Here is a 15,839-nt window from a genome sequence, read left to right on the forward strand (position 1 = left end):
GATATACCACTCTAAGAGTTTAGCAACCTGACATAAAAGGGAAATATAATTCCATGATAATTAAAATATCAACCAATGGAGTAAAATATTACCCTTATATACAGCACCATATTCTTGATATAATTATTTGATTTCTGCATAAATGAATATTTATAAAATTTAATTTGGCCCATAAAGATATGTTTAAAAATAAGAAAAGAAAAAGCTAGATTTGAATCATTTGAGACATGGTCTATCAAAATGTTATCTCACCTATGCTTCCAAAAAGTCTGAAAAAGTAGTAGCCTAAGGCATAAATAAATCAGAAAGATGCATCTATGTGAACAAACTAAGGTAGGTCAGCTGACTCTTATCAGATACGGAGTACATGAAGCTATTAAAGAAATGGGGGGGGTAGGTATTTTGGACACTAAATAATAAAGGATATGGGGCCTAGAGCTAGGGGCACACGGAATAGTCCTCTAGTTGAAGCCTTTTTGTTTTGTTTTGTTTTTTTTAAGCTGGAATACAGTAAAGCAATGCCTCAAAACTTCACAGGAAAAATTATGTCCAACGTAAAATTATTTACGCAGGCAAATTATCAGTCAAGTGTAAGTTAGGAAAAAAAGATATTTTTAGGCAGCGAACTTTAAAACTTTTCCTCCCACACATGCTTTCTCAAGAAACTAGTCGAGGAATTGCCCTAACAAACGAAGAAAGAAGAGAGAGGAGATCCAGGAATTCCCACAAGAATGGTGGAGAAAGCAAATACTAGGATGATAAGCATGTGGTAGTTACAGAAAGAAGCCAATGTAGATTACAGAACTCCATGAGAGATGTAACCAATGGCGGCCCCCTTACTATGGGAGGAAATTAATCCTACTAAATGGAGATGAATCAATGACAGAGTACATTAAAAAAATAATAAAGGAACAAAAACATATTCATTTTTATAAACATAATTAACTCTAGGAAGAACAAAAACTTATAGAACAAAGAAAATGTAATCATAGTATACTAGGACACAATGGTGACAAATATTTACTTATCAAAAAATGTACACACTGAACACTTGACAACAACTGTGCCAAAGCTGAGAAAAAATGAAGCAAAAAATAATCCATTACAATTTCAAAGTTAAGATGAAAAGTTCTCACAGAAATTTTGTCTTTTAAAATAAAAAGATCACAATTCCTAATAAAATCAATGTAAGGAACACTGGATTTAGGACAATGGGACTTCCTCTTAAATGTACTTCCCTTGTGGAGTTAAAACTTGCTAAATTCTTACAGCTTTCTGCCTCATGACTGAATTCACTTTATTCTCAAGTAGCATTCTCTATCTTGTTTACTGAAAATTACGTTCGGTAATTGTCAACTTTCACATTAAAGTAAGATTGTTTATCACATGTATCTATCCTCTATATTGTGTATACACACACACACACACACACACACATCTACACACACTCCTGGCCCTACAAATCCTCCAGAAGCTCACAATAGCTGCTAGGGTGAAGTGTATTCTCACTGAATAGAACTGTTTTTCTTTTTCAAATTTCTCCCTAAAGCTTACAGAAGAAGGCAATTTTTGTTTCAGTAGGTTAGATTATTTTACTATTGGAGGAAAAATAAATGACCCCAAATACTTTATTTTTACTGAAAAAATTATATAAACATACATCTAAGCTTGATAATGAATAGGTCAGTGGCAACATGTTATTTTTAGTTTTAATTTATTTATGTATTTAGACCTAATAAATACAAATTAACAGTGCTAATAGCCAAGTGACCACTTTTTCTTCTCTTTCTAGATGCACATCTCACCAATGACTGGCCATTCCCTCCCTTATTCCATTTTGTGAACTCAACTGTTCATAACCAAACCATTCCAATGTTCATAGTTACACTAAATTTAAAGAGATTTTTTTTTTGGAGTCAAGATCATTTTTTAAGGTCACTTTCTTAATACTTAGAGGAGTATGAATTTTTAGGAATAGTCAGAATGTTTTCATTCATCCAGTGAATATTACACCAAATACCAGTTGGCTACTGGACAAAATTCAAAGGCAGACAATTCATTTTTACCACTCCTGATAAGCTTAAAATTTAACAGAAATTAAATGCCCACAATGAAAAGAAAAACAAAATAAGAAATGACAGCAATCAAGCTGGAATCTGTGAGCATATTTCTAAAAATCCTGGGCCAACCCCAAAATAAGGGTGCCCAGGGAAATGGCAAATCATTGAGGTTTACTCTAGTCCCTGATTCCAGTCACATTCCCCCAGAGAAGTTGCACAGATACATGCAAACCTGCAAAGGATTATACCACTCCTTCTAGAGTACAAAAAAGAGCTAGCAGTACTGAAACCATTTTCTGCTGCGAAGAGATCAATAGCTATGTTCTTGAGAGTTTATAATGACCATTTTGAAATATTATAATTTGTTTGAAAAATGTAATAACACTATTTTATTGGGGGTGTGAGAGAGTACATGTGTACAGATTAAGTAGAAACAGCAAACTGTTTTCCCCACCCAATTAATGTTGTCATGACATTCATTAAAAGATAATTTGAAAGAAACAAACAGAAAATGACAATATGGACCGTTTTCAATAAATAGCAGAGTAAAATATAGAACATGAAAAGATATAGAAACTCCTAATTATAGTGCTACATATCCTGGATAACCAAATCTAAATGTTGAAAGGCTATTAATACTGCCTCAATCTATTCATCAGAAATCCTGAACACCTATTTCTTTTTAAACTTATATTTTTAAGTTTTTCTTTTGTTTAGAAGGTGTGCCTTTTGTTGTTCTCACCTGTGTGCATTTTTTTAAATGGTAGCAATGATGTTGTTATATATATGCAATTAGCTTGAGTGAGAAATACAAGGAAAAGAAATTAAGAACATGGCTGATAGGTATGGTACCTTGAATAAAGTAAACAGAACCTATACCTTCAAACAAGGCATTATTTCATCTAATATATTTCCCTTTTCTATGACCAAACTCATTTTTTTACCACTAGGAAGACACACACACACACACACACACACACACACAAATCCATTTATGCCAAAGTGGGATCCTATTCCATCCTAATATCTTTGACAGTGGATTACTTAGAAGATATTACTACAGATATTTTTTAATGGCAATAACAATATTTAAATTCTAAACTGAAATTAAAGCCAAAAAAAGGAAATTAAAGCAAGGATATAATCTGTCACAAGATAACTGTGACATACAAAATCATTAATACTTTTTAAACACAATTATAAAAGAGCACATATAAACTAGGAAAATACAGGAATTTTGAGCAAAAGCTGAGTATAAACATATCTTTAAATGTATTTTAAATAAATAAAAAGTAAAGATTTTCATGCATGAATTTGATTCACTGGTATCCAACAATAAAGATAAAAGAGTTATGGTTCTACTGTATAAATCATTATTTTTCTATGTTGGCAAAAGGTACAACTGAATAACGCAATAAAAAGAATGACATTAAGAAGACTAGGATGGCAAAACTAAAAATAATTTCCTATTTTCTGTAACTAGCACCTAATTCTTACTTTGGCTTTATATTAATAAAGTTTTTTTGTTATTATTATTGTTTTTGTGTGTATTTTTTAATGATAATGATGATGTTACATATGTAACTTGCCTGAGTGAGAAATGAAAGGAACAGAACCAAAAGGATCTTCTGGAGGATGGTTATGTGGAGCAGAAAGTGGGTCTACATTCTTATCTGAGGATGCTCTCTCCTCGAGCCTGTCTGCAAAAATAAGATGAAACAAAAAATAAAATAAAATAAAATAAAAACGGTCTTTAAAAAAAAAAGTGGTAACAGTATAAATAAAATTAAACAAAGTAACAGCCTTTTTGAAAAATATCAGATTCAGAGTTCATTTTTAGAAGTATTAAGAGGTGGTCCTGAGTTTAATAGATATTTGTTGCTACAAAGGCAAGCTTAACATTATCATCTCAGTGCTAGATTTCACAAATACAATTACCTAATAAATAATGTAATTTGGTTTACTTAAATACCCAGTTATCTTTAACTTATAAATACTGGACGTGAACTTAAACCCAGCTTACTAAACAGAGACATATTTGGCAGAATTTCTCCAAAAATACATATGGAAAAAATATTGCAAATGGTCATTTGTTCATAAAATAGGCAAATCTTATTTCTCAATAGCAACTAAAAGCAACTGACTATTATGTTACTGTTCCTTTCTCATATTACTTTGCAGTTAATAAATCATTCACATATATACAGATACAAAGATATATTCCTCTATTAAAAGCCTAATGACAGAGTTTATTTCATCCAATGGATATCTGAGATCTAATATGTGCCAGGCACTGTTCTAAGCAACGAGCAGGCAACATCAAACAATACAAAGAGTCTTGCCTTCTTGGAGTTTATATGCTGGCATGGAAAAACAAAAAAAGCAATGAGTATAATGAGAAATATATACAACATGTTAAAAATAAAGCTATAGAGAAAACTGCAGTGCAAGGTAAAAGGAACTAAGGGAGTGGGCACAAGTCACAGTAATAAAGAGATTCTGATCGGTACTAGGTGAGAAAAGACTCCAAAGAGGCAACAAAGGCTACCTGGGGGAGAGCACACCAGACAGGGGAAAAGCTAGAGCAAAGGCTCTAACTAACGCAGAAGCATGTTTGTTGGGTTTGAAGAGGAGAGCTTCTGTCTCCTAATTCCCTTAGTAGTGATTATCTTTCCTTGCTCTTAAACTGCATATCGCAGGCACTTGATCAGCTAGAAACATCTCAATTTTTGTAACCTGTCTCCCTATCCTCCTATGCCTAGCAATCAAACATATACTATTAGGAACACATTCTGCTTTTTCAGGAATTTTAAGCATTCCCAGGACTATACCCTTCATGTTTAAGAAATTCTATGAGTAAACTATGCTGGTTTCATTTGAGTTCTAAGACACAAAGACACTGGATTTTGGTAAAATGCAGATTCTGACTGGACAGTTCTGGGATGGGTTCTGAGATGCTGCACTTCAACAAGCTCCCAGGTGATAGGATACTGCTGATTCAAGGAGCACACTCTTGAGAACGTGAGGCCCTAGAGTAGAGTCTACATTATCCTAAATCCACTTGATTACTACGATGGACAATTCTTTAAACACCTTTATGACAATGAACACAATTATCAGCTTTGATGGCTAAAATTAACTCTGCAATATCCTCATGAAACTTTGGGTTGTCTAAAATTTTACTTAAAATTCCATTGGGAATATAATAAATGATAAATATTTTGTTAAGGCAACATATCTGACAACTGATTTATGCACAGTTTCCAAAGTCCCAAAATTTAACAGATGCTTTTCAAATCCATGACTGTAATGGGTAACAATGAAAATTCTGGTGTACAACAGAGTAAGGACAAAGGAAAGAGGAAGTGAGAAAGGACAAACGAAAGAGACTATCTCAGAGTGATAGCCACAGTATATCAATATCCCAGATCCCTTATTCTTAAAAATCAAGACAGTGTGTGTAGGTACTTAGGTCTAAATTAGGACCAAACTTCCTTTCTAAACCATCTGCATCATAATTGCTACGATTACTCTATAAAATAGTTACCTGGGCCCTACCACAAACTTAATGAATCAGATATCTGAGTGGGAGTTTGGAAATCTATACTTTAACATACTCTCTAGATTTATAAACCAGTACTGTACCAAGAGTTTACAGCACATAAAAAGGCACCGTTACCACTAAGGTTCTTTGAATACTCCTGCACTGGTATATTATCTCCATCAATCTATGGTTAATTCACATAAATGTAAAAGCAATACCATGGAATTAGGATAAGAGTACACATCATGTAGGGATAAACTAATATTTCTCACTGTTTCACAAAACACAGAATTAATTTTTCCATGGAGGATTTTTGTTAAATCATCATTTCTAGAGTTCACAGATTAACCGGGTTCCCAGGGCATAAAATACAAAATAAATACACATATTAATTTTTTAAATTAATTACCTAGAGTTAAAAACTAATGAAATGGTATATAGAGCTACTTTTCAAATACACAGTCACCCCTAAAAGGAATTTAAGTTCCATTTTCAAATAACTGGTTTACATTAGAGCAAAACCTGAGCTTGGCTTGTCCAATATTAAGAAACTTACCTCCTCCTGCCTTCCCAAAAGAACTGTGTTGGTGAATAAAGACAGTATCTTTTCAGGATTTTCAATTGTTACAGATGGGAAAAAATACAGAATTTAAAAATCTTAGAATCAAAATATATTCTGCAATATCATGAGAAAATTAAAATACTCTAATAAGTTAATTCAGTAGCTTATATGGATAATGGCTTGAACAGCCAAAAAGCTAATGAATAAATTTTATAAGTATAGTCTTCATCTGATACTTTTGAAACTAATATATTTGAAAAGTTCTGTTATTCTGTGCTGGAGGACAGCAATATATCTGAATTAGCTTAAAATGATGACAGTTAATGCTTTACAACTAATACAGATGTTTACATCTATTTCATTCCATGGCTTCACAGAAAAAAAAAAAAAAAAACACATTCAGTAGAATTTGCAAAGCAGCCACAGTCTAGGTTCTTCTATTCTTCCTTTAGTTACTATGATGCAGTTTTAAACAGAAACAAATAATCATCATCAACAATTAATATTCCATCAAGCATTACTTTTAATTAATATGTAGAGCTACAAAACTATTTGAACAATTGCAAGTTAAAAGGTTTCCCAAAGCAAACATCTGTAATCTAATTAGTGTTTAATGTATTAAATTTTATCACAGATTTCTAAAGTTTACATACTAATCTGGATGTTCCGATACAAAACACAAATGCAAGTTTAAACTTTAAAAATGTCTTTGAGATCAGCTTTATTAATGATGCTTAATTTTGGTTTAATGTTAGGATTTTAGGTAGAACAGGTGAAAAATTCTGAACCATAAATATTCAGTTACAAAGCAAGAATCTGGTTTAGTTTTTACATTTTAAATCCCTTTGCCAACTGGCATATGGATGGACTCAACTGTTTTCTTAAAGATCACTAAAACACAGTTTTTGTTAGCAATTACTAATATTTTAGGATTCTAAGTATGTCAAAATATATTATGATTTTTAAATCACCTTTTGGATAATATACACAAGTAAAATATTTCCTAGACAGAATGTCCTTTTTCATTTCCATAAATAAACCGTGTATCATCTTAAAAATAAAGACTCAAAAGGCAATGTAAGATTCTGAACAATCAGGACATGGGCAATGCCTATATTTTTAAGGACTATACATAAAGGTACTGAGTTTCTCAATGGAGAGCATTTCACAAATCAAATATAAATTATTTTAGAAAAGACTGGAAAACTGTTGATAAAATCTGTGCTGAGAAAAATGGTAAATCTATTCCAAATGCATCAATAATTTACTTATTTTAGAAAAGGTTTTTAAGGACAAAGGAATCAACCAGTAATGACCAAAATTAATTTTCATTACACTGTTAGTCTTCCACAGAAACTCTTAAGGTTCTGAAAGACGTCTTGCCTTCTGTACTGCAGTGTAATGTAGTCCCTATCAAGTGGATCAAATATTAGATGCCTCATTGCTTGTGAGTCAAAGAGATGCTAAAGATGACTGAATACATAACAATTAAGTAACACTTGGAAAGAAATCTTTCTAAATACTCTCTATATAAATGATTTATCCTCTTTATTAAAGACATATCACCTTTTTTGAACACCATTATTACAACTATCAATTATTAAGAAGACAGACACTTTCCATCTTCTTTCTTGCTGTCATTTCTTCTCTTGATGTTGTTTGACCACAAAGCCCCTTCTAATCTGGTCTTTTAATTGCCAGCTGAGAAATCTGTTAGCTTAGATATAATTTTTAAATGCTGGTTAAAGGGCAATAACCTCGAGTTGGAGCCTAAAGACTTACACAGAGTATGAGGAACAGGGAAGCAGCATTTATGGAGTCCCCTCTTTCAAGACATTATTTCATTTAATTTTCCTGACAACCTTATGAGATAAGCATCACTATGCCCACTTTATAAATAAGGAAGTGAGACAGCAGTTACTTTCCTGAGATTACAACCTAGTTAAATGGGATTGCCAAAGATCAGAATTCATATATGTTTTCTGGTACTAGATGCCAGTTTAAGTACATCAGCCTTGTGACAGTGAAATGATTTCAAAGCTCAGGGACCATCTAGGCGCTCTTCCAAATTGCTGAGCTGCTACAAATCTGACCTTCAGATAAAGCTCCTCCTGTACTTTCATTTGGAACTTAATATTTTCCCATAATTAACAGTGCAATAAAGTCTAAATTCTTTGGCTACACATGTGTGCACAGATACATACAAAAATTACACATTATCTGACCTTCAAGTTTGAAAGTAAATAGCTTTTTGAAAGCAAAAAGCAAAATAAATGATAACCCAATTTTTACGAAGTTATGTATACATCCCATTCTTCCCTATGCAAAGTAAATAAAACTTGATTGGATTATAAATTCTAAGGAGCTTAAAATGAATTTTTAATTATAAGTACAAAATAATGTGAATATTTTACTCATTCCATAAACTGATGGGGGCGGGGGGGAAGGACGAGTTTTACCCAAAGAATAGAAAATACTGATTTAGTGAACACTTAGTTACTATCCTGGTCAAAACATATCAAAACATATTAAAATGACTATTTTAATTTTACACCTTTTGCTTTCAAAATAACCTTGTAAGTTAAATTGAATTGGTTAATCCCTATGCCACCTTGCCATCCCCCACCCCAAAAGAAAGAGATACTTTATTTCCTTTTTCCGGACTTGGTTTTTGGGGCTACTCAGCATAAAGTATACTAAAAATGCCAAACAAAAAAGTAGTGATTTTTAAAAACTTTCTTTAATAAAAAGATGTAAGTGGTTTTACCAAAGTTCACAAACCTTTATTAAAGGTTCAAAACTCATGTTTATATCTGCATTAATCAACTTAATTTTTCATAGTCATATAACCAGTATGTAAAATACAAATTTATATCCCAAACAACTATTCTTACATGAATTCAGGGCATTTATAAATTTTACATAAAATATGTATCATTTGGGAACAAAGCAATTCATCTAATAATTGTTCTCATAAAGCCAGGTACTTAAAATAGAAGCTAGGAACTATAACAAGGGACTGTTAGGAACTTCTTTTCACATGCAAAACAGGAAAACACATTGGGATTATGCGTGCACATGCACACCCACACGTGCACACACACACACACACACATAGAAGACTCTGAAACCTGAAAATTAGCTACATACTCCAGAAGTGAGCTTTTTGCTATTTTGCAACTTCCTCAAAACATTCCACACATCCCTTTTCTAAAAAAGAACTTCTAAAATACATGTGATGAGGCTTGACATATATATCAGGTAGTTTAAGAAAAGGCAATGATTCCAAGTAAAAGCATTGAGATATCTGATTCAAAGTGTAAAACAATTTATTTAACTTTTGCCATATCAGGACAACAAAGCAGCCCTTTTATGTTAGCACTCATTAAAAGGGCATTACAAAACATTAACATAATGTAGTAGCCCATGTTTTCTTTCAGGCACTTTCAAAGGGCATCTCAAACCCACCTTCTACTGAGTGTGCAAGAAAACAGAGCCGCAAAATTATTAGTAAGCAAGATACAAATGTCTCCCTTTTCATTTGAACATTAATTTTTAATGTTTTAGAGATATTCTAAATTTAACATTCAAAGATATGCAGTATTTAAGTGTTAGGAATCAGCGTATTAGCAATCTTGGGTTTAAGAGCTACTATCAAGCAAATGATTCCTAACGCATACAACAGAGTTCGATAGTGTATGTAAAAGAAGATGGCCTGATTTTTGCCCTCAAATGCACAAAAAGAATTTTCTATTTACCACCTCAAAACAGTCTTTGGCCTTGCTGAATAATTATAGAGCTGTTATTTTACTGTGAAGTAAAATAAGCCTTCAAGTGTCCCTTACTTGATCTCAGAAGGTCAAATTCTCTGTCCAACAGCTCCTCTTCTGTTAACTTGGAGAAATTATCCTCTCCAAAAGGATTCCACCCTGACATATCAGGTGGGTTACTGATGTTCTTCTGACTTGTAATATTTGCAACTGCCTCTTTATCAGCAACTGGCCTATATAATAATTAGAGAGGAAAAAAAGGGGGAAAAAAACATTAGAATGGAACATTCTTAAATGCCCTAGTTCATATTCTCTAAATACTTAGAAAAGAAGATCTTTTTATTATGATCAAGGCATAGATTGACGACACCACCTAGGATTTGAACTGCCTCCATATGTACCCTTGGGCAAGTTCCTTAACCTGTCTCAGCTTCCCCTTCTGCAAAACAGGAATAACTGTACCTACCTCATAAAGTTACTGAAATCATTTAATACATATAAAGCAAAGAGAGCAGTGTCTAGAAAAAGAAATCAGCACTCAATAATTATTATGATTATCATAGTGAATAGCCCTAAAGTGCTATTTCAAACAATATCACTCTAAAAATCACTCTTAAGTATGATGATCTTATGTCCTGGTTATGCTGATATACCACAACAATTTTCCTTTTGACAAAGGCATTCTCTGTATAGCTACCAAGAAAAGATGAACTGTTAGGAGTGCTTTATGAATTAGCTAAAACTAGATGAGGGTTATTTTCTACATAATAAATAATTTATGGTATTTAAATATCTATATAGTCTGGAGCCCCAAACCACTGGTTTTATGAAAGTTATCTAATAGGCCTCTTGACTTTTAAGAGAAGGTAAGAGTCTAAAGATTTCTTAACCTAAGAACCCCTGGGTACCTCTCCTTCAACCCAGCCTGGAAATACAGCTTAGTCACAAGCTAATGTAACAAAGTTCTCAAGTTTGTTTTGTAATTCAGATCCAGATATTTTAACATTGATAATGGAGGGAGAATTCCTATGTGCATCTCATTTTTGCAAGCCTAGACTCATTCCCTTAAATTCACTTTCCCCTTGAGAGCTTACTGCCACTGTTACCACACAGGTCTTGAAAGAGAAGACAGAAGCTGCCCATTTAATCCCCCTAGTATACCTGAGTCAAGAATGTGAAGTTTAAACACTTATTGAAAGCTAGACAAAAACATAGTAATTGACCAATAAGTAAATAGTCTTTCTTAGTAAATATAACCTAGGTATCTTAATAATAAATATAATTCAGTTTAGAACTCACTCTGGGAATGCATCAACTGCCAAAGTCTAAGCCTGCGCCCCTCTGACAGAATCTTATCTCTAAATTTCAAAGCTACCCTAAAGGACTTCCAGATTCCCTGAAACACAAGTAAGAGAGGCTAACACTCAAAAAGGAATATAGGCATTCTCCCTCCTGCCTGCCAGTGATCCCTTTCAGAACTTCCTGGTTTCCTATCCCTATCCTCCTCTTCATATTCCTAGGAAGGAATCATTGATTCATTCAATGAGGTGTGTCACCTTAACCTACAGTTTAGATAGGTATTAAAATGTCCTCAAGTTCTCTGACACTTCTCCCTTCAAAGGGCATATTCCCCTGCCCTTGAATATTAAGCTAGACCTAGTGACTTGATTCCAACAAATGAAATATGGCAGAGAAGTGTCAGGGTATGATTCCTGAGACCAGATCATAAAAAGCATCACACAGGTTCTTTCTTGCTCTCTCCTTTGGACCACTTGCTCTTAAACAAATCAGAACAAATAATTCTTTATTCAAAACAGTCTTCAGCTTTGCAAAAGAGAATACTTAAGCAATCTTTTGGAAAGATCCATATGGCAGAGAACTGAGGCCTCCTGCCCTAAGCCATATTGAATGAGCCATCTTAGAAAAAGATCCTCAATACCAGCCAAGCCTTCAACAGACCTGTAGCTCCAGGTAAACATCTTAACTGTATTCTGAGAGACTCTTCTCTGTACATAAACATACAGTTAAGGCACTCCTAAATTCCTGATCCAAAGAAAGTATGTGAGATAATAAATGTTTATCATTGTTTTAAAATGCTAAATTTGGGGATGATTTATTATGCAGCAACAAATAATTAATACAACTGGGGAATCTATCATAATAAGCAAAATAATATACACGCTGATGTTTATTTCACTATTATGTGACTACAACATGGTAATATTCTCCAATAGTCATACTAAAGCTTTATTAAGTCAATGGAAGAGTAGAAATTTTAGCAGAAGATTAAGTGGGAAAAGAAATAATAACACTAATCAAGATATTGACCCTTTCCCTTTGTCTAAGGGAAAGGTTTCTTGGTTTCTTATTTCTTTGTTTCTTATTTTCTGCTCAAATAGCTCCAATACACTTAGAGCCAAGCATTTAATTCAATTTTCACCTTCCACTGATTCAGTTATAAGCAGGAATATTTGCTTGCAAATCACCTTTTAAATGAAGATATTGTACTCAACAAATCATCTTTAGTAAAGATTGATATTAAATGAGAATATTAACGCAGTAGCACTAAGGCCCCAAGAGTGACTGGAGGGTTCCTCTGGGAAGCTAGTGTACCTATTTGCCAAGTATATAACTGTTTCTACCTATGTATATACTAGATAGAATTGACATTTTTTATGCTAATTAACATCAAAAGTAAAAAAAGGTTAATACAAGTCTCATCGGTATCCTAAACAATATTGCACAGAAAACCTCATTTTTAATGAAGAATAAAACTATTCCACTCTTATCTGTAGGGGACTTATTTTTTAGGGATGTCTTTTTTTGTAAATTTATTAGATTACTATTTGTGCTTCACAGATTGTATTTAGTGGCTTTGTTTAAAATGTTTAATATTATTTGTTTTAATGTTATTATTTGCAATAATGCTATTAATTTATTAAAGAAAAAAGTGCTATGTGGTAAACTGCATATAATAAATATTTGGATATATATTTGCAAATAATAAATATTTATTTAAATAAATATAAATATTTAAATTTAAATAAATTTAAATTTATTTGAATAAATATAAATATTTATTTAAATGAATGGATGAATGAATGAATGAATGAATGAATGAATAAATAAATAAATAAATAAATAAATAAATAAATAAATAAAAACCGCAAATAATAAATAATTTGGCGGGGATCCCTGGGTGGCTCAGCAGTTTGGCGCCTGCCTTTGGGCCAGGGCGCAATCCTGGAGACCCAGGATCGAGTCCCACATCGGGCTCCCGGCATGGAGCCTGCTTTTCCCTCCTCCTGTGTCTCTGCCTCTCTCTCTCTCTCTCTATGTCTATCATGGGCAAATAAATAAATCTTTTAAATAAATAAATAAATAAATAAATAAATAAATAAATAAATAAATAAATAAATAAATAAATTGGCAAGTATCAGTCTGGATCTTTAAACCATCCTCTGATCTTATGCCCTGCTCTGCATTTCAATTTTTGATTTAGGAAAACATTTCAATATATTCATTTGTTTTCTCCCTCCCCCATTCTCTCCCTTTCTCTCTCTCTCTCTCTCTCTCTCTCTCTCCCTTTCTCTCTCTCTCTCTCTCTCTCTCTCTCTCACACACACACACACACACACACACACACACACACACACACAGGTTGGGAGGTGTACTACAGCAAACTGTATACTTTATCCCTCTCTTAATATGCTCAATGAACAACTATGCTACTGACATCACTTTTTCTCATGCCTAAATTCTAGCCAAAGCCTGCAGATACCTTTTCCCAGCTAATGATCATATCTTGAAATAATGTTGTATGAGAACTTCTTGAGTTCTAATAGCTACTTCCTCCTACATATCTAAAAATATTAGCAAGTAGTCATAATGGTCAAGAGACTTTTCATTGCAAAATCCTGAAGCACTCCTCAATTCAAAACTGAGTTTGAGAAAATTTACACCACAGTTCTTTAAGTTATTGTAGTGTTTTCAATATGAATTACCCATGAAAAATAACTCTACTAACCAAGATATCTAAATAACTAAAATATACTAGGCTGTGGTAACAATAAGCTTGCAGTGTCTTTAAAGAAAACCAAATGACACAATACTATTTTTTTTTTACCTCTTTAGACAATCTTTATGAATAAATATTATCAAATTAATTGAAAGTAATAACATATAAGTAGACAAATTAACTGTCTGAAAGGATTATTTTTTTTAATTACTTAAGTAGCTTGTTAGGGTTTTGTTTCTATTTAAATTACAAAGAATGTCTTAACATGTAAGCCACTAATTTTCTGAGGCTTAAATGCTGCTAGATACTGCTAAGCCTCACCTACAGATAGCAACTGGCAGACCTAACTGATGGAAATGCAAAGAATAGGGATGCTCAGGGACAAGAAGAGAGAAATAGGAGAGAAAAAAGGGGGATATTGCAGAAAAATGGACTCTCAATTCAGGAGCCACTTAATGATGCCACTCTACATTTATACCCACTTTCACAGTCATTTCTTTTGCGTTTACTGGAAAAATACTTGCCTATTGGCACTGTAAGAGGAGTCCACTAAGGTTCCAACCTGAGCTGGAAGTGATGAAGTGTAGGAAACTAAGGCAGGTGCAAACTCTTGAGGGGAGGTAAGATATTCAGGTGAAGCCTGTTGCTGGGACTGCTGATGCTGAACTAGCATTTGTTGCTGCAAGAAAGCCTGCTGGTACTGCTGCATCTAAAACAAGAAATGCCGTTACACAAACAATGCTCAATGTCACTAAAGCACAGTCAGTATCACACCTGTTTACTATGTTCTTTCCTTTTCACACTGGCAACAAAACAGAAGCTGAAAAATAATTTATGCATGAAGGAGCAGCTTGCTACCAGAATACCATAGCAAGATAAAATAAGTCTATTTAAGAAGTTGTTTAACTGCATGTATTATGGTGATCATTTGCAAAATATACAAGTATCAAATCGTTAAGTTGCATCCCTGAAACTAATATACTGTTATGTCAATTGTACCTCAATTAAAAAAAAAAAGTTGTGAAGCTAGGCTCACTTGACAGAATTCAAAACTCCTCCTATGAATAGTTTAAGAAAAAAAAAAAAGAGAGAGTAGCTGACAGTCACTAATACAGGGTTGCTATTTAAAAAAAAAAATCACACTAAAATTAATTAATTAATTAATTAATTTTAAAAATCACACTATTTTCTGAAACAAATGCAATTTCCCTTTGGGTTTCTTTTTTTTTATTCAACAGACATGTGCCAAATGAAAGAGACATACAACAAAGGATTATGGGAAATAAATCATTTCCCTTATACTATGACAACAGAGAAAAATACCACCAGTTAGTTACAGTGTGCCAAATTCAGGTGCTACAGTTCAGACCAATGGAAAACTGCTTTAGAAAACATGACTGGCTTTGTTGAAAATGTGTTAATTAGCTGACTGGAGTTGATTTTGAATAACTGAATTCTGAATAATACCATTCATACTGTGAATTCCAACACTGGAATATATTCTCAGAAAGAAGTATCTAGAAATTATGTGACACTTACCATTGTAGGATACTGAGATGCAGAAGGTTGTGGCTGATACACTGAATGCATTAAAAACTGTTGATGAAGTATCTGTTGCTGCTGCATTGCATGTTGATACTACAATGAAAACACAAAGTAATTCATCAGTATTACTCATGCCTTTTTTGTGCCATAGTTTTTTTGGTTGTGGTTTCTGTTTGTTTGTAGCTTACCATGATAACAATGATATATGGGTACTAGTAGTCCAAACACCAATGTAAAGTAACTATAGTCCATAACTGACTATAATTTACATATGCTTACTGGAATTGGTTTCAAAATTATCAACAAAACATAACAGAACCAACTAAAACCATTCCCAGAG

The 15,839-nt window shown here is 33.0% G+C and overlaps 1 protein-coding gene across 4 annotated transcripts in view; it reads right to left on the minus strand.

The window, feature by feature from the left end:
• Positions 1-15,839, minus strand: part of BMP2K (BMP2 inducible kinase) — a 115,724-nt gene that overhangs the window by 16,869 nt on the left and 83,016 nt on the right. For 2 of the 4 annotated variants that reach the window (XM_072745516.1, XM_072745517.1), the window contains exons 12-15: positions 15,494-15,592; positions 14,479-14,663; positions 10,012-10,169; positions 3,650-3,760 (exon numbers count right to left, since the gene is read on the minus strand). In XM_072745516.1, coding sequence (XP_072601617.1) covers positions 3,650-3,760; positions 10,012-10,169; positions 14,479-14,663; positions 15,494-15,592 — 553 coding nt within the window. The remainder of the gene's footprint in view (positions 1-3,649; positions 3,761-10,011; positions 10,170-14,478; positions 14,664-15,493; positions 15,593-15,839) is intronic. The other 2 variants (XM_072745518.1, XM_072745519.1) reach the window with 1 other exon arrangement.

The sequence above is a fragment of the Vulpes vulpes genome, unplaced genomic scaffold (genome assembly GCF_048418805.1).
Source record: "Vulpes vulpes isolate BD-2025 unplaced genomic scaffold, VulVul3 u000000899, whole genome shotgun sequence".
Lineage (NCBI taxonomy): Eukaryota > Metazoa > Chordata > Mammalia > Carnivora > Canidae > Vulpes > Vulpes vulpes.